Source organism: Sinocyclocheilus grahami, unplaced genomic scaffold, assembly GCF_001515645.1.
Source record: "Sinocyclocheilus grahami isolate Dianchi unplaced genomic scaffold, SAMN03320097.WGS_v1.1 scaffold21.1, whole genome shotgun sequence".
NCBI lineage: Eukaryota > Metazoa > Chordata > Actinopteri > Cypriniformes > Cyprinidae > Sinocyclocheilus > Sinocyclocheilus grahami.
The window spans coordinates 2,016,648-2,036,312 of NW_015505200.1; the positions used below are offsets into that span (position 1 = coordinate 2,016,648).

The window sequence follows — 19,665 nt, forward strand, 5'->3', positions numbered from 1 at the left end:
TTAATCTTGTTCAAAATGTCCATAACAGACGCACTGCACTTATTTAAATAAAATACATAACACAGTAAGAATGTCTTGTAAAAAGGTAAAGGGCCAATGCCTCTGAATATGAACATCTCTTCACATTCATGAGTACCAGATTTAGTTCTCATCTGTAACACTTGTGCATCAAAGCACATCTGAGGCCACAGGTATACAAATGCCATCAACTTGTGTGATGGAATATTCAGTAAAATTAAGTAATTTATTGGCATTCACAAAGATGATGTAACCATACTTAAACTTTGGTTAATGCTTCCTGTGCATATCAGTGATTTAATAAGGCAACAAAGATCCAAAACATTTCACAATCATGCTAAAAAAGAAACTCATAAAAACATGAAAATATTAACATGCAACATGCATTATTGTATTTATCAACACACAATATATTTAGAACATATTTTGTTTTACTGGCATTTAAAGCCTCTGAAAATGAAGATGTTTTCAAACATCTTTTATAAACACTGCTTATGAGCAATAATTTTTGCCGTTTTTAACAATACACAAAAATTGGTATTGTTAATACAAGTGTTCACAAATCAGAATGATTTACCTTATTGAAGCATTAATGTTTAATTTTCTAATTAAATTTAATATTAAAATGATGACAATAAATGTCACTTATTGCAAAGAAAGTTTGTTGATTTTCATCCAGTGGATTTCTTCATGATATCTTTTACACAGTGCAAATTTAAAGACAGAAAAACAAAGGAGAAAGCTGAAAGCAGAATGTGTTGAAAGAACATGTAGGGAAAACATGACAGATTCAATATCTATACTTACATACTCACATTTAGCATGTCATTAATGGTTAAAAAAAATTCCCAGGCAACAAAGTTTTATTCATTGTATTTTCTACCTTTCCAAGTGAGAAGACACACAGTGTATCTGCACTTCATGTGCATCAAAAAACTGATTTGTGTGTTATCAGTGTGAAAGTGGCATTTCCAAGCCACTTTCTTGAATTCATTGTACTGTGAGGTTATATACATTCAACTGTACAGTAAACATACATTAAATAAAAGTACAATTACACTTTTATTGTCCCTCATTGGTTAAAAAATCCGTCCAAACCTCATTCTGAGAAGGGGTCTAATACTTTCATGTCCACGGAAAACTGCCCAGTGTGGATATCACCAGAATAAAAGTGACCAAGCCACAGGTGACGCAAACTAGTTGTCAACTTATTCTTGAAACGGAGATATTTTAGGTGTTTCGAATTGCCAAAGCTTGTTCAAGCTCCTGTCTTCGTTGTTGAATCTACATAAAAGGAAAGAAGCATACATTTGTAAATGAAAAGACCAAGTGAAATGTCCACTTTTGATTCTACCATGAAAAAATACCATTTAAAATATCCCTTTTATTGTTTTTTTAAAGCATAAAATGTAATTTATTCCTGTTATGGCAAAAAAGCTGAATTTTCAGCTTCATTACTCCCCACGATCCTTCAGAAATCATTCTAATATGCCAATTTAGTGCTTAAGAAACTTTATTTATTATTACTATTATTATCAATTTTGAAAACAGTTGTGCTGCTTAATGTTTTTGTGGAAACTGATATATTTTCAGGATTCTTTAACGAATGGAAAGTTCAAAAGAACAGCATTTAATTCAAATAAAATCTTTGCAACATTATAAATGTCTTTATTGTCACTTTTGAACAGTTTAATGCATCCTTGCTGAATAAAAGTATGCATTTCTTTCAAAAAATTCTTACTGACCCCAAACATTTGTCGCTAACACGATTCATTTGCATGTGCCCCTCACCTTGCAATAGAAATAGCGGCTGACAGCTTCCTGAGACCAGGGCTGGTTATAAAACTCTGCTCTTCTCTCTTCCTCTGGATTTCCTACTGTATCTGTCATCAGCTGTAACCACAACAAAATCCAGTCCAGTTCAAAACGGAAGAAAAGACAATTTCTCTAAAAGCAGTTACATCCTTTCGACCATTAGGTAGAGACACTGTGTCAAAAATGTTTAAAGTCGAAACCTTATTTTGACATACATTAAGTGTGCAAAATGGTTTGATATAATAATACTGTATATGACTTTGATTTTGAGCTGTACACATAGTTTAGATTCACCTTAAGGTCCCGGTTCTGGGAACAGATCCAGTCCTGGATGTAGCCCTTGGGGTCCCTGGAGAAGCTAAGCATAAAATCTCTTTGGATCTTCAGTTGGTTGATCGACTCGATAGTTTCATGGATCTAAAGAATAAATGAAAATGTGATTGTTAAGAGAACACCAAATGTACAACCAGAACTTAATAGTTATGCATAGGGTTTATATTAAGTTAAATAAAACAGCACCTAGATATTCAACAATTCTTGTTGGCTTTCACATATTAATGATAAAGCTCTTTCTGACCTTGTTGTCCAGGGATGCAATCTCATGCTGATTGGCTGTGGACAGCAGGAATCCATTCATCTGACTCTTAAGAGGATCATCAACTTCAACATCAATGTCATAGCATGCTGTCTTCTTCTGGTCATTTGCATCCACGCTGATTAAATTCAAATTGAAAAAGGCATTTAAAAGAACAGTTAATCTGAAAGTACAAATTCAGATCTTAGTTACTCACCCTCATGCCATTGTAAAGCTATATGCTGTTGTTTTTTCAGTGTAAAACACGATAATACACGACAACCTATAATGCTTTTTGTAGCGTCACGCTATGAATCAATTCAAATAATATTTAAAAAATGATATTTTTGTGTAAAGTATTACATAAAAAATAATATTATACAGGTTTGGAACAAGATGGGGGTGAGTAAATCACAAAATTTACATTTTGGGTGAATTATCCCTTTAAATTGTAAACAAAAACAGGCCCCTTAAAAGGTCCATTCGTGTCAAAGGACTTAAAACTGCTATAGATCAAATGATTTTAAGTTTGAGGATACAATAAATGGAGAAACATTCTGAATTTATGACCACTTACCTGATAATATGATTGATCACAATAGGATCAGGCGGCAGCAGTAGGTTAGTTAGTCGTTGGGGGATCTCACAAAACTTCAGACGAGGACAGTCAAAGATCTGAGAAAAAAATGTGTTTGCTATCAGGCAAAATGTTAACACCAAAATGAAGAAAGTATTTTATATGACAGAAGTATGGCAGTACCTGCTGGAAATATTTATCACAGTTGATGTACTCCTTTTCATGAGAATCCTGCAGCTTGTTGGTCTTGACGTACTGCCATAAAGCCTGGATGATGCAGGAGCGGGTCTGAGTGTGGATGCCAAGGAGACGTGCAAGACGAGGATCCAACTTAAACTGAGGAGGCTGAAATGCACAATGAATAAAGAAATTAAATAGACACATTCCAAAATGTATAACAGAACTATACCTTTATAAACTATTCACAAATTTAGTACATTACCCTACTACAATTTACATTCAGTATACTTGAATAGTTGACATAACATGTCTATGAACTTCATTCAACAGCAAGGGTTTAGTTTAAACTTTACACTACCATTTCAAAGTTTGCCATCAGTAAGACCTTATTACATATATTCAACAAGGATGAATTCAATTGACTTTAAAGACATTTATAATCTCAGAAAAGATTTCTATTTTAAATAAATGCTGTTCTTTTGAACTTTCTATTTTATCAAAGAATCTTGGTTTCCACAAAAACATTAAGCAGCACAGCTGTTTTTAACTTTGATAATGATATGAAATGTTTCTTGAGCACCAAATCAGAATGATTTCTGAAGGATTGCGTGACACTGAAGACTTGAGTAATGGATGCTGAAAATTCAGCTTTACCATTACAGGAAAAAATTCTATTTTAAAACATAAAAAATAGAAAACACACTGTAAAAATGATTTTTTAAACTTTTAAATGCCAGAGTAACAGTATAAAGCGTACATCTTAGCTCCTCTAAATGGTTACCATTTCTACAATATTTATCACCATTTTTAATCACTTTTCTGCCTTTGCTAATTTATTTAAATGCTTCTCTGGCATGATTAATTCATTTTTTTTAAATATGACTTCAATTTAATCTCACAAAAACGCAATGTATAATAATTATTATAATTATAAAAGATTTTAAAAAATGTAACTAGTTCTAGGTGGATATAGCATGTCGTTTATCTGGATACTGCTAAAACTACTTTACATTTCATGTAAACTACACAATTGCAAATCTGTTTCATTGTCTCTTTTTCTACATTTTAATCTCCATTGTTTAAAAACAAAGCTTTAGTTTTCTGACAAATCAAGCCTCTTCCCACCAGGTTGTAGTTAGCAATGTGAAAATTGCTACAATTAAAAGAGTCATTTAGTCACTAGCCATAGCTACTTTGGTGAATAGAGAAGGGCAATCAAACTTTTAGAGATGAATGACTTGACTATACCTTTTAATTACAGTGCTTTTCAAGATGGATAAAACAATTAAGCTAAAACTATCATTATGCAGATGAATTTCTAATTGGCCATTTCTAAATCTCAACACATTTATTTGGTGGTATACATTTTGTACAATAATTTATGCAATACATTTTATTTAAACTTAATCGTTTCAAAAAATCTATATCTTAAAACTAAAACTTTATTTCTAGGTCTAGATTTGATTTTGAATCTCAGATTTTCAGACTTTTAGAGCCCATAGTAAATTTTTCACATAGTTATCATTTAAAGAGTTTGACGTCATGCCCATAAACCTGCTACAGCATACAAACTGTCCACTGGTAATCCATCAACCGTAATCTCTAATTATAATCCGGCATTCCTGCACGCACCTGGTAATCCAGCATGAGTAAGAGGGTACAGCGCACATTCACATCGCCAGGCCTCTTCACCTGGAAGCCATCGGTCTCCTGGGTCGTCGGAGTGCGGTGCCACTGTTAGGATGAAACACAAACTCAGTCTAAACACCAGGCAGACAGTATAAAACTGCTGCATGAGAAGTATACAGCAATTTCAAACCAGATTTTGATATATTCTGAAGAAAATCTGAGCAGTGTTTGTCTGTGTCGAGGGTGTTTGTCAGGGCAGCCAGTTGCTAAGATGTTCTTAGTGGTTGTTAGAGTGTTGCTATGGTGTTTAGAGTGTTTTTTAGCAGGTTGCTATGCATTTAATAGTTGGTTGCTAGACTATGCTGGCTGGTTTTCAGGTAGTCACTTTCTAGCCTCCAAGTCTCTGATATTCTGGTTCCTAGATATTGTTGGGTCCTTTACTTAATGTAAAGGTCTATTCACACAAAGATTGATAACTATAAAGACAACTATATTAGTGCCCACACTGATGCACAATAACATTATTTTTATTCTAAAAGAGCGCTGCAGTTTTGCTGTATGCTGCTTTAAATGCTCAAGCTCTTTAAAGCAGGACTGATTTTCTGTCAGTGTGTTTATCCTTAATCAGCTGAAAAAAATATTTGGAAAGTGATTCCAATGATATTGTTCCTCTGTGCCATTATCGCTATAGTTGTGCTATTCATTTAAATGTAGAACAATTTTTAAAACTACATATTTAGCATTATAGTTTTCATCCTTGGTGTGAAAGGGCCTTAACTCTATGGGATTTTTTGACCGATTTATTGACCACAAAGTGAAAATTTTCTCAAAAAGCAGCACCAATATGTAATATATATGGTTATGGGTTTGTTCAAATCTGAAACTCTAAATATGAGTGACAGTATTACACTAGTGATATAACTTGCCTGTACATTCTTTTTTTAGCTATTGAGAGAGGCCGTCAAATCTTAAAATGACCCCCCCCAAAAAAAAACAACCTGTATTAACTATGGACTGCTTATGTGCTGTTAACGCATGGAGGATACATTCAAACATTTGAGTGAATAAAATGATTAGGCTCTTTATGCGATCTCACTTGCATTTTCCCTAAACCATAACATGTTTCAGCGCTATCTGAAAGAGACAACATAATGCCAGTGACTCACAGCTCAACTCAATTAGCTTTGCTTGATATTGGAGGGTTTTTTCAATGCCATCTTTCTCCGCAGGTAAATCACTCTTTTTATCACACGCCTCAATCTGGTGTGTGTTGTGATGAAAACCCACAGTCACCAAGGACAATTTAAAAAGCTGCTGAATGAATAAACCCAAATGCGGCGCGTTCAGCCAGTTCCAATAGGCCGGAGGCATAAGGGTCACTCCTTGAGAGCTGCAGCCCACTTCTGTGTATCTGCATTCCCAAGACTTCAATGTCCCTAACAAAGTGCATAAATATTAAGTGGCAGCTGGGAAGGTTCCCTTGTGTAATGTAAATGCCTGTGTGTCTGAATAGCACCTGTGCACAATGGTTCCTCCACTAAAATAGAGTAAAACGCACTCTCTGAATACAAAGACTCTCAGTTCAGGGTGCTGTGAAAGGTTTTATAGGTGTTTGTCTTCAGAAATCCATTTATTTTCTCCTGTTAATGCTGCCCAAAGCTCTGTGCTGGCTGCACTGTCATCGCTCCACAGTGTGGATGGGCAACTTCCTTATGTAGCATGTTACTATGGAAACCACAAAGATATGTCTCACTTGAAGTATGGTTAACTGAACTTTTCATTATGACATTGACGTTTCTACTGAGTTCCAATCCAATCTGTCACACAGTAGAGACCAAGAGATTCTTGTGGACATGTACTTGAATGCGACATCATTTCGCCCTGTGTGACTGTCCTCAACCTTGTTTGAATTGCAAAGAGGACTATTGAGATTCGCCCATATTAATTGCTTCCAACTTTTGTAAAGAATGAATATTGAATATGGTTTAGCAATGTTTTTATTGCCGTATGTCGAGTGAGTTAATGCTTACCTCCACTAAGTGGTTGTCAGGGCCATACAGATCCTTATCCAGCTCAATAACAAGGCTCTTAAAGAAAGACGAAAACTTCCTCTTTTGTTTTCCAGGCTAAAACGCACAGGGAATAAAAGACAAAGCTTAAAAAAGGAGACTTGCAAATTGAATGAAGCCAAACAAACATTGGCATTGACAGAATAGTACCTTCAAAAAAATAAAACGTTCAATTAGCTTAATTAAATTGTTCTATGCAATTAAATTAAGCTTTTTAAAGAGAAAAAAAATAATTTGAATGGATTTGTTCTAGCCTACCAACCTAAATACATTTTGTTACATCTGCTAGATGCAATGAAAAGGACTAAGTTGGATTCCGCTATGGTCAATGGAAATTATTCATGCGTGGATTAAATAAACTTCCATTAAACAAATGTCAACTGATTGTGTGCAATGAAATTAAGTTGTGGGGAAAAAATGGTCAGGAATTGTTACATTTGCTCATTTTATTAAACTAAATTGAACAAGTGGCAAAAATAATATTTTGACTAATACATAATAATATAATATAATAACAATGGTCATGGCAAATTAATTCAATGCTGCATTATAGAACAGATGGTAAGATTATGAATGCAAACTCAGTGCTTACATCATCCAACAATTTGCCCTCTACACGCAGCTCCCAGGATGCAATGCTGCCCTCAGAGTCCTCTGCGTCAGGTTTGGCAGGGTTGAAAGTGTTTGAAATGTACAATCGTAGTTTCCGCTTTTGCTTTAAGAGAAGAGACAGTTTGAGCTGTACCCACATTTTCCATATTATTGCTAACTATGCTAACTATATCTCACTGAAATGTGTACTCTAACTGCAATCACATACCTTCATTGGTCTTTTGAGGGCTTCTTGTATATCTACCCTCTTCCTCATAATGGTTTGGTCAAGTTTGCGCTCAAAAGCCAGGAGGTCCATGTACGCCTGGGACTCTGGCACCAGTTCACGGATCTAATGAAAAGGCATTGTGCACAAGTAATTCTGCAATCAGGTCTTGTAACAATTAAAGGCATCATCCATTGTAAGATGTTTTCAAAGCAGTTTGATGATATTTTACACGTATGGTCTATGATACAGTCTAAAGATTTTCCCTGTAACTTTCTCATTTATTATCAATTTTGTGGTGTTAAAAATGAGGTTTCTGATTTTCAACTGCTTTTGTTTTAGGACCCATATTTTATTTGACATAAGCATTCTTTATCATACAATAATACATTTAAAAAAGCAAGATTATATAACTATAACATAAATCAATTTTATAAACGCAATTCAATATAAATTACTAAATTAAATTATTATATTTATATAATTAATTATTTATATTAATTATTACAATGACTGTTTTAGATTGTGATTCTCGTTTGTGACTTGTTACTGAAACAAATCATGTATTTCCTTGCAAAATTTTAACCTTATGCTCTCCTGATTTTCACAGTGTTGCATCATTCTCTCCTTCCCATGTGACCTCCAGCATTTTACAAACCTCATCATAATGAATTAACTCTTTTTGGTTTGCCTGTAAACAAAACCCAACGAAGACTTTGGGAGGATTAGCCATTTCAAGCACCCACATCCTCTCCAGTTCCTGCTATTGTGGCGTATTACAGTGTCGCATCCCAATGGAGACATTTTACCAAATCAGTCGTGTGCCTGCACTCATCCCACCTCTCCATGCAACCACACTCCATCACATTCCTTGGGAATCAAACCCTTTTCCACTGACAGAAAATAACAAATGCACAAGAGCAGTCTTCGTGACAAATTGGATCCCTCTTGCCCATTCCTTTCACTTTTTTTTGCCCACGGAAAAAAGAAACCAACACAATTACCTGTACCGTGTGATCACTCTTGACTTGGCACTGAAAATTACGACATGAATAAACAAACAAACACAGACAAACAGATAAAAGCCATTGTGATGGACCTCACCCTCTGAGGGAGAATCTTGTCTGCCATTTTTCTTCTCTTGGCACTACGGATGGGGGAAAACAGAGAGAGAGAGAAAGAAAGAAAGAAAGAAAGAAAGAGAGAGAGAGTATATATATATATATATATATATATATATATATATATATAAACCGGATGTTTTAAATTGTAATAGTATTTTTTACAATATTACTGTTTTTACTGTATTTTGAACAAATTAATTCAGCCTACATTTAAATGGCCTTTACGGTCTTCTAATGTGCACTTAAATTAATTATGTAAAAACACTAATAATTTAATAAGAGTAATTCTCAAAATGAATATCTATTGTTCATACTGTACACTATAATGTTTTGATGCCTAAACTCATTAAGAAAGAAAGAAAGAAAGAAAGAGAGAGAGAGAGAGAGAGAGAGAGAGAGGGAAAGCGTGTTACTATGGTGACTGATAGCAGAGTCCACAGGCCATCTGCTGAATAACTGGGACCCATCCAGACGTTTTTCCAGCTGTGTGCGTTTGGTTGTGTGTATGTATGTGTGTGTGATCAGAGAGAGAGAGTATAAGAGCAAGAAAAGGACAAAAAGAGGTTGAAAATAACACTTAATCATGATTATGAATGCGTAAATATTCATTTTTGCACACTTTATGGCTGTATGTCTAGGAGAGTTGCCTTGTTGCTTTCACATCTGGCTGTCTCAGTTATTGTAAAGGGCTGTTCACACAGGACACGATCTTGCAATCAAACTGCAAGCCATAGTTAACATTGTAAAATTGTTTGTCATTTTTATAGAAGGGGACAGTAAAAATGGTACAATAAAAACCTGTTAACTGTAAGTTATTTTACCACATACAGTGAAAACTGGCTTAATGTAGAATTTTATGTACTTTTACTGTAAAAGACTGTCAAGGTTTTTGCTTTTTTGGAAGTAAAAACTATAAATTACTACATAATTTACAGTGAAAAAACAGTAAGAGGACATTCCCAGAGGTTCCTGCGTGACACATTCTTCTTCTTTTATTGTCCATAATGCATATTAGGGTGATTTGTGTTATTGTATGTTATTTAGTTAATGTTTATTGAATTATTATATCGTCATGTGTGCTACCCTGATGATGTTTTGTCTTTGTTCGTATGACCCTGTACACAGTGTTTTGGCCTTGTGGCTCTCTGTTTTACCACCTTTATCATGGTGGTTATTAGTACATTTTAGGGTACATTTTAATTGAAATAGTTATGTTTTTTAACATGGTATCACTTAATCAAACATAGGGGTTTAAGTTGTAAAATATACAGGTAACAATATGCCAGCCAGTAACACTGGAAACATTGTCACCATATTTTTTACAGTGAATATCTGGCAACCACAGATGCCATTTTTATTGTTAATGTAATGGATTTTTTTTTACAGTGTAGAAAATCAATTAAAAACCAGCTCTGATCAACAAGAACACCTTCTGTTTGTGTGCAGCCCATAACATTTGTGAAAAACAGATCTTTGTGGTCCAAATGTGTGAAAATACTTCTAAAATGGGTCCCAGCATCAATTTGAACCACAAAAATTGAGTTGCATCCAACTGCTGTTTTCAGAAAGACAATTCTAATTTCTAATTTCTCTTCTATCCCCAAACATGACGCATATATTTGGTTAGTGCAGAAAAGATTTTCCATAGACAAACATGCCACACTCCTATGGACACCAAGAGCTCCTCAGGTCCAGAGCTGAGGAGCACATGACCCTGTTGGAGCAGGAAATGTCTGTCCTCATTCACATCCACTCCCCCTCTGGAGTATAAACTTTCTCATGGTCCGACTCGTCCACCCTAAGCCACACTGCTCCTCTGGGAGAAGCTGAGAAACAGAGACTGAGATGGGTGGGGGTGTGAGAGTGAATGCCTCGACACTCGTCACGTATTCTTGATCTAAAATTAATAATTAATGCATTCAGGTGAATTAAATGAGCGTTTACTGAACGTAGGTCAACTATAAGAGAGAAAAAACATTCTGAATTAACACAAACGGCATGACAGAAGGATCATGCAGCCCACACACAGCTAACTGACCGCAACCGCATGTTCTACTTCACATGCACTGCAACAGGACATTCATTCTCAGGTCATGTTGACTATTGAGTTCATTTAGTAAATGTACATTTTTATTTGTTTTTACTTTACTTTAATCTGTTACCTTAAGTGCACACATGCATTTGGGGAAATATGCTTCAGTCAAGTTTGAAGCTGCAAACGGGAACAAACCAATCAGGCAGGGACATCACAAAATGTCAAACTAACATGCAGCAGAATAAACAGCCTACTTGAAGGATCCAACTGAAGGATCTGATTGAGCGTCTCTCATGTCCATCTGTCTTGCAGATATCTCATTTGTTGCTGGAAATCCAAGTGGTTTCCTATAGGTTGATTTGGGGTACCTCTAGTTAGTTATTTAAACATAATTTTTCAGTAACAGCCGATATTGTACACACATACGTATATATAAGCAATATCTGCAAATATGTATATACACTAATCTTTAAAGGTTTGGGGTCAGTAAGATTTAAAAAAAATTTTTTAGAAAATAATAATTTTATTCAGCAAGGACGCAAAAGTGACAGTATGTTCAAAGAATCCTGAAAAATCTATCATAGTTTCTACAAAAAAATATTAAGCAGCATAACTGCATGAAAAGTTTTTGACCACACAAAACCAGTCATAAGGGTAAATTTTTCGAAATTGAGATGTATGCATAATCTGAAAGCTGCATAAATAAGCCTTCCATTGATGTATGGTTTGTTAGGATAGGACAATATTTGGCCGAGATACAACTATTTGAAAATCTGGAATCTGAGGGTGCAAAAAAAATCTAAATACTGAGAAAATCGCCTTTAAAGTTGTCCAAATTAAGTTCTTAGCAATGCATATTACTAATCAAAAATTAAGTTTTAATACATTTACAGTAGGAAATTTACAAAATATCTTCATGGAACATGATCTTTACTTAATATCCTAATGATTTTTGGCATAAAAGAAAAATCAATAATTTTGACCCATACAATGTATTTTTGGCTATTGCTACAAATATACCCCAGCGACTTAAGACTGGTTTTGTGGTCCAGGGTAACATTTGTGAAATGTTTTAATGTTTTATTTTTTGAATTTATGTAGACAAAATTGTATAGATTAGGCATATTTTTAGATTTAATAAGGGCCTTTTATTGGTTATTTGCCATGACACAAAAATAATTATCGGCTTATTTGCATGGGGCAAAATGTTAATATCGGTGCATTAAGCAGTATTGCAAGATGATGACATTCTGGCCAAGAATGTACTGGGATAAATGTTTTGTATTTTGATAATCCAGGTCTAACATATGTTAAACAATTTTAATTTTCTAGCAAGATCTGTTGAATTCAGTAAGCTGCCCCTCAGTAATCACAACTGACACTCTTACAAGCATATACAGTTGAAATGAAAATTCAAGGATAAATACAGTGCAAACAACAAGACCTGAAAAAACTAACAGCAAATTCCAAACATCACTTTCACGCCCTTGGGAAGGGAATGCTATTAGCAGGGTTGTTTCAAATGAAAATGAGCAATGGAATCCCTTCGTGAAGGTCCTTTCTGCAAGGCTGTTAGCGAAGTCGTTCGTGCAATCATGACTTTAAGTACACAGTTTTGCCGTATGTGATCACATGATCCTGATGTGTATGTAAAATGTTTTGGAAACAAATGCCACACAGACAGCAATGTGAATCAAAAAGATTCAATATCTGACACTAGGTCTTAGCAGCTACATCAATAGCTATAAACAAGAGTTTTAAAGTCAAGCTAATAGTCCAGTTCTGAAAATCAAGTGTCAGTGACATTTCCAAGTACAGGCTGTACCAAAATGGACACATACAGTATGAGACAGTAATCTCATTAGTAAAGTAGTAGTAAAGTAGTAAAGTCTTCTACACTTCTGAGTAGGAAGGGCACAGTGATACTCTCTTGTGAAAGGCAATATCTGTGCCTAAGTGATTACCTGTTGCGCTATTAATATGCTCCAAGTATTATTTTGGCATTTAATAGCGATCAAACGGTTGCTGTCTAAAGATAGAGCACCTGCACTAGCCAAACATAAGATATTTCAGTCACTAGAGAGTGCTATACTTGGCAAGAGCTTGCTGGCAAAAAGATTACAAACCTTAAAGGGATAGTTCACTCAAAAATGAAAATTTAATGTTTATCTGCTTACCCCCAGGGCATCCAAGATGTAGGTGACTTTGTTTCTTCAGTAGAACACAAATGAAGATTTTTAACTCAAACCGTTGCAGTCTGTTAGTCATATAATGTAAGTGGATGGCTATCACAGCTTTGAGAATAAAAAAAACATACACAAACCAAACCAAACCAAATTAAACCCTGCGGCTTGTGACGATACATTGATGTGTAAAGACACAAAACGATCGGTCTGTGCAAGAAACTGAACATTATTTATATATTTTTTTACCTCTGATTTTCACCGCAATGTCCGAAGCCTAAGTGATTACCTGTTGCGCTATTAATATGCTCCAAGTATTATTTTGGCATTTAATAGCGATCAAACGGTTGCTGTCTAAAGATAGAGCACCTGCACTAGCCAAACATAAGATATTTCAGTCACTAGAGAGTGCTATACTTGGCAAGAGCTTGCTGGCAAAAAGATTACAAACCTTAAAGGGATAGTTCACTCAAAAATGAAAATTTAATGTTTATCTGCTTACCCCCAGGGCATCCAAGATGTAGGTGACTTTGTTTCTTCAGTAGAACACAAATGAAGATTTTTAACTCAAACCGTTGCAGTCTGTTAGTCATATAATGTAAGTGGATGGCTATCACAGCTTTGAGAATAAAAAAAACATACACAAACCAAACCAAACCAAATTAAACCCTGCGGCTTGTGACGATACATTGATGTGTAAAGACACAAAACGATCGGTCTGTGCAAGAAACTGAACATTATTTATATATTTTTTTACCTCTGATTTTCACCGCAATGTCCGAACTGTCCTGAGCGTGTTCTCAAAAGCCGGTGCTTGACGCGTCTTCTTCTTCTTCTTCTTCTTCTTGCTTTACGGCAATTGGCGGACTTATAAGTGCATTATCGTCACGAGCCACAGGGTTTAATTTGGTTTGGTTTGTGTATGTTTTTTTGACTCTCAAAGCCGTGATTCCCATCCACTTACATTATACAACTGACAGACTGCAACGGTTTCAGTTGAAAATCTTTGTTTGTGTTCTACTGAAGAAATAAAGTCACCTACATCTTGGATGCCTTGGGGGTAAGCAGATAAACATCACATTTTCATTTTTGGGTGAACAATCCCTTCAATTAAATTTCATTCAGGCATACAAAGTGCATCAAAACCAATAAGTCCAGTTTGCCCACATGAAAGGCTCTTGGAATACATGTTTATTATTTCTCATCAGTTGTATGCAGAAAAAGTGCCACTCACTTTCTGGGACGGTTCTGGACGGGGGGAGGTTGCACTGGCTGGGTTGGGGCAGGACGTTTTCGGTTGGGGTCTAGGGCTGGGTTAGGCATCCCTGGTCGAATTGGTGGTGTTCCACCATATGGAGGTCCAGGAGGCCCCATGGGAGCGCCTTGATGGGGCATCCGTGCCCCTGAGGTCATCCCTGGACGCTGTGGAGATGAAAAAAATGTAGACTAAAGGTCAGATACCAACACATTTCTTTGTTGAACTCATTTGACATATTATATGATGTTATCTGTCTGACACACAATACATGAAAATACATGCATATATTCGTATATGCATATTCATCAAAGTTGTAGCTTTTAAATCAATTACAGCAAGCTGACATAATGCACAAAGACTCTTTTGAGCTAAGGCACTATAGGGCGCTGTTATGAGCTCCTCCAGTATCTGAAGCAGAATTAGCCCAGGGCCTCTCGCACCTGTGCCTGTCACTTCAGAAGCGACAGCTGCTCGCCCTCTACTGAAACACAGAGGTGCTGGGTAAGTCAGCCTAATGCAGTCTAAATGACAACTGTGCAAACTGTGATGTCAAATAATGTCTCATTTCATCTAGTCCACATACATTGTGCTTTCTGGAATTGGAAATGTGTTTTTTGGGGAATGTCATTTCCATTTTTTCAATATAATTCTGGATTGATTTGTATTGTGAAACCGCTATATGAATAACTCTGAATGGAATTGATTTTTTTTTAATTGAACATCAGCAACGCAATACAGCATTTATTATTCTAGGCTATTGTTAATACATCTACAAACGCAAATACATTCACATTTTTTGCATAAATTTATATAAAGTATATTCCATAAGAGAGTTTCATTTAATTTAGTGATACAAACATTAGTTGACATAAAAACAACATTATATTTATAAATTAACATTAACAGATTAATAAATGTGAATGTGAAAAGTGCTATGTATAAATAAATTGAATGGAGTTACTTTTTTTAATTGAATATAGCAATATTCAATTCATCAACAGTAGTTAATGCAATAGCTAAAATGAAATATAAACAATACATATATAGTATTTATTATTGTAGGTTATTGTTCATTTCTACATACAAATACATTTACATTTTTGCATGCATATACATTATATTTCATAATTTAATATATTGATACAAATATTAATGGACAGAAACAGTAGTATATTTATAATTTAACATTAAAATTGATTAATAAATACTGTTAAAAAGTTGTTTATTGTTAGTTCACAACACCTAAAGCATTTATTAATGTAAAAAAATCGAATCACACCGTAAAGTGTTACTCGACTGAAGAGCAATATTGTCTTTAGGTTTTTGTCCTGTTATTATTTCTCAATGCAGTTTGTGTGCTGCAGAGGAGATTTGAGGTCTGTTGTTCATGACTCATAATGGCAGAGTCACAAAGTCCCTGTGACTCTCTGGATGTGCACCAAAGTTGTGGAAACATCCAGAATGTGAGCCAACGTCCCCAGCTCCAGTCCTCCCTCCAGTGCGGGTACAGTACATCTCTGCCAGAGATGCTCCCGTATGGTGCTGTGACCCTCACGACCCGATCATCGCTTCCCAAAGTAGGCCAAGCTCCAGAGGTGTCCAGGCCTGGTCCAATCTCAGAACATCTGAGTGAGGAGGCAGTGGGTTGTGAACATGTGGACGCTGCGGGAACCGGTGCAGGTCTCTGCACGCCTCTGCCAATCCCTGGCTCTCAAGGTCGCTATGGAGGTGTTCAGGGCACAGAAGGAGGCCGCAGCACTGGACTATCACACAGGATAGGTTTCTCAACACTTTCTCGGTACTGCTGTGCCAGAAATATACTACATATCTGTTCAGAGGTACCAATTTTGTAGATACCAATATTATTGTTCTCAGATCAATCACAATGTGAATCTTTATTAATGGAGAAAAAAATCAGAGGGTTTGAGATTTTTAACCTTCACCACATGGCTTAAGGCCAGCTTTGCAAGTTTGTAGTACAACCTGTTAAATAATGAAAATGTATTTAACAGGTTAGAATGGTTATAACATTTTAAATAAATAAATAAAATAATTGTACATGGTCTGTTAGCAATCATAGGCCGAGTGATCTCTCATTTATAAACCATGGAGAAGTTTGTGATCTCCAGTAAACACTCATGAAGAGTCTGCATTCAACCCCAATCCATCAATTTATGAAATATCTATACTTTCATATACATCAATAGCCCTTTCTGGAATAATATTTCCAGTGTAAGTGCTTTGTTAAATAATACATGGCAAAAGCAAAGCTAATTGAGGGTTAGGATGTCTTGAAGGTTGTGTTTTAGCAAAGAAGCCTCTAGAAACAATACCTTTTATTTGGTCTGATATCAAATAGCACTAGAAAATAGCTGCACAACCACCAAAAGTTCTCAAAAGTCTCCATGAACCTTTCATTTGTCCATATTTTTATGCCGTAAAAGCCCTGAAACACATACAATCAAGTTTGCTTCCACTACATTTTCACGACTGGGTAAAATACAGCAGGATTTTTTGTGTGTGTGATCTACCCTTAGGGTGCTCCTGCTACACACCCTCCTCTGCCTGCACACACACCAAAAGAGCATCCTCTGTTTCATACTAGTGCTTGTCCCTCAAAATACAAGTATCTCTCACACTTCCAGTACCGGAGTTTCTCTTTCTTTATCCTCCTCCATATGTTAAAGACAATAACCTTTCACCCTTTCTCCTACACGGCAGTTCCTGATTTTTTATCATATAGAAATAAACGGATAACACCCACTGCATCTTATTTTTCCCGTGAGCAAAGCCACTGACACACTTCCACATGCACAAACACGCTCGCTCTCTCACTCACCACTCCATGGACGAGAAACTCAAACAGTTTACTCTTGGTGGCTTTACGAGCTCCTCCGGTAGAATCCTCCATGTCCATTTATAAAACCCCCAATCTCTCTTTTGTTCCCTCTATTTCCCGGGTACCTCTGCCTCTGTATGCTTCCCTCACTTTCCCTCTCCTCCAAAAGAGAGTGCTCCCTCCCTCCTTCTCTGCACTCTGACGTTCCTTTTCTCCACTCTCTCTCTTTTTAAAGCATGTCAGTGTGTGGCCAGAGTCGAGTCTCTCTCTCTCTCTGTTTTAGTGTAGCTTCCCTCACAGACTGTGGGTTGGGAAGGATGGGGGTCTGTGAAGGGGGCTGTCGCTGGACCACCGAGGTGTAGTGGAATGCTGCTGAAAGTAGCAACATGGCAAACAGGACTATAAAAACACAAACATGGTGCTGTTCCAATAGGCGGTTATGTGGCGGTAAATTATCCTTTTGCTCTCACAGCTGGTTATTAAGTTTGAGAATTATATCAGGGTAAAGTGTGAATGACTAACACTAGGAAAACTCTGAAGGAATGTTTCTACCGGCAGGCATGTCGGTATGAGTTTGTCAGTAAGCAATTAAAGGGATAGTTCACCCAAAAATTAAAATTCTGTCATCTTTTAACCACCCTCATGTCATTCCAAATCTGACTTTCTTTCTTCAGTGGAACAAAAAAGATATTTTGAAGAATTTGAGATCCAAACAACATTGAACCCACTAATTTTCATTGCACTGACCAAAAAAAAAAGTAAATGATTTGTGATGAATTAACTATCACTTTAATGAAAGCACATTTTTGGACTTTCAGAGGCAGGTGGATGTAAACATGCTGTTAACTCTTTCAGATGATCCAAACATTAATAGGATGAGATATTGCACGACTACAAAGTTTAACAACTAATATATCTTCTTTTTTCAAAGATTGGTTCAAAGTTTGTAGGTTCAGGGGCAAGCTGTTGGGAAAAAAGTTGGTAAATCTTCGTTAATTTTTACAAATGCAATTTGTAAAAATCTCCACAATTAAAAACAATGATAATTACAATAAAAATATTCAATAATAAAAATATCAAAATATGATTTTTTATTTTCAATTATTATCATTTGTATATTGACATAAGCATTGTACTGATTCACAAAACATTTCATGTTGATTGAACCAACTAAGCACATTAAAAAAATATATACAAATAAAGAAGAGGAAGAAAAATCTCTTCCAATAGTAGAAGACCCCCTTTAAGGACCCCCATAAAAGCTAATATAGGAGGGTGGCAATGTCCCACTCAATCAGAGTGAAGGGGGTGCTGGGGGGGGCACACAGGTTTTGGGAAGACATGAGCTTGATTATCCATGTGTACAGGTGTTAATGAACTTTACATTTTTTTGTGCTCTTAGATTCATATTTTCTAGTCCAACGCACATTATAAGATCTCTTTATGAGAAAAGCACACTGCCTAGCCTAGTATTTGTGGTAAAGGAGTACATGTGATGTGGTATTGCTGAATGGATAGGCCTCCACTGGAATTACAAACTTCAGTATTGCAAACAACACAGTCTGGAAGCACACAGACACAATGCTGAGCAGATGTTGGGCTCAATGAGGATGTTCATCAGCAGTGCCATATAAGTTACAAGATACATCAGCATTAAAGCAGCTGAAAGTTTTGAGACAGACTATGTTGGTTATAACCAGACATGGTATTTCTGAGCTATACAAAACTGTGTAATCATATGGAGGCAAAAAAGATGAAGCATTCCTAACAAATAACAACTGAATGACATGAGTAATAGTTCAATTGACAATCAAGCGCGCAGGATTGTTTATAGTCTCATGATATTGTCAATTAGTATCAATGCATGAAATCGGCAAAATTACAATAGTATACTCGTCTGAATAGGACTCTCGTGCTAAACAGAAACGCTTTGAAATAATAAATGCTGAAAACGCATTTGCGGTATAGACTGAAGCGGATACTGACGCGATGCGGTGGCGTTGCATTCCTACCTTTCTTTCCATTGCTGCAAGTTTGATGCTCTCAGTTCAGCTGAAGAGCCGAGACCCCCGAATTACACGCGGTGGATGTCCGGCAACTTCTTCGTTGTTCCAGACAGATTCTCGGCTACTCCCCCCTCCCCTGGGAATGAGAGCTGGATGGAGGGATGCTGGCGAGGAAGGCCCCGTGTCTGTGATTTCAGTCGGGCTCTGGCGGCGGTGAGTGCGGCAGACGCAGGCGCGCAGGCGCGGGGATCGTCCGACACAAGCGATTCAATGAAGGATTAAGGGAACGTCGTCAAACTACAGAAAATGAAAGCAATCTGTGCATTTCGGTCACATTGCTGTAAAACGCACTTCATCATATTAACAATAAGGGACATTTTCGCTACTCGCCACGATAATTAAAATGTACAGTGCAACAGAGGAGAAATTTTCCTAACTACAAGGATTTTAGTGAGTTTTAAATTTAAAACGATGCCTACTCCGCATTCATACCGACTTTTACATATATTTAATATTTACATACATATTTACACTCCCTATA

The 19,665-nt window shown here is 36.2% G+C and overlaps 1 protein-coding gene across 3 annotated transcripts; it reads right to left on the bottom strand.

Moving 5' to 3' along the window:
* Positions 1-684: 684 nt before the first annotated feature.
* On the bottom strand, positions 685-19,522 carry LOC107556978 (SWI/SNF-related matrix-associated actin-dependent regulator of chromatin subfamily D member 3-like). Of its 3 annotated transcripts, none has more exons than XM_016240266.1 (14): positions 19,131-19,522; positions 14,256-14,443; positions 11,093-11,185; positions 8,784-8,826; positions 7,683-7,805; positions 7,455-7,577; positions 6,824-6,919; positions 4,797-4,898; positions 3,168-3,329; positions 2,985-3,082; positions 2,411-2,546; positions 2,128-2,250; positions 1,810-1,911; positions 685-1,302 (listed from the first exon to the last, which is right to left on the bottom strand). In XM_016240266.1, the coding sequence occupies exons 1-14, from the start codon at positions 19,140-19,142 to the stop codon at positions 1,249-1,251; spliced, it is 1,455 nt and encodes a 484-aa protein (XP_016095752.1). In that variant the 5' UTR covers positions 19,143-19,522; the 3' UTR covers positions 685-1,248. The 3 variants fall into 3 exon arrangements, with proteins under 3 accessions (XP_016095752.1, XP_016095746.1, XP_016095761.1); XM_016240260.1 differs by lacking the exon at positions 19,131-19,522 and adding an exon at positions 17,119-17,261; XM_016240275.1 differs by lacking the exons at positions 11,093-11,185; positions 19,131-19,522 and adding an exon at positions 17,119-17,259.
* Positions 19,523-19,665: the final 143 nt, after the last annotated feature.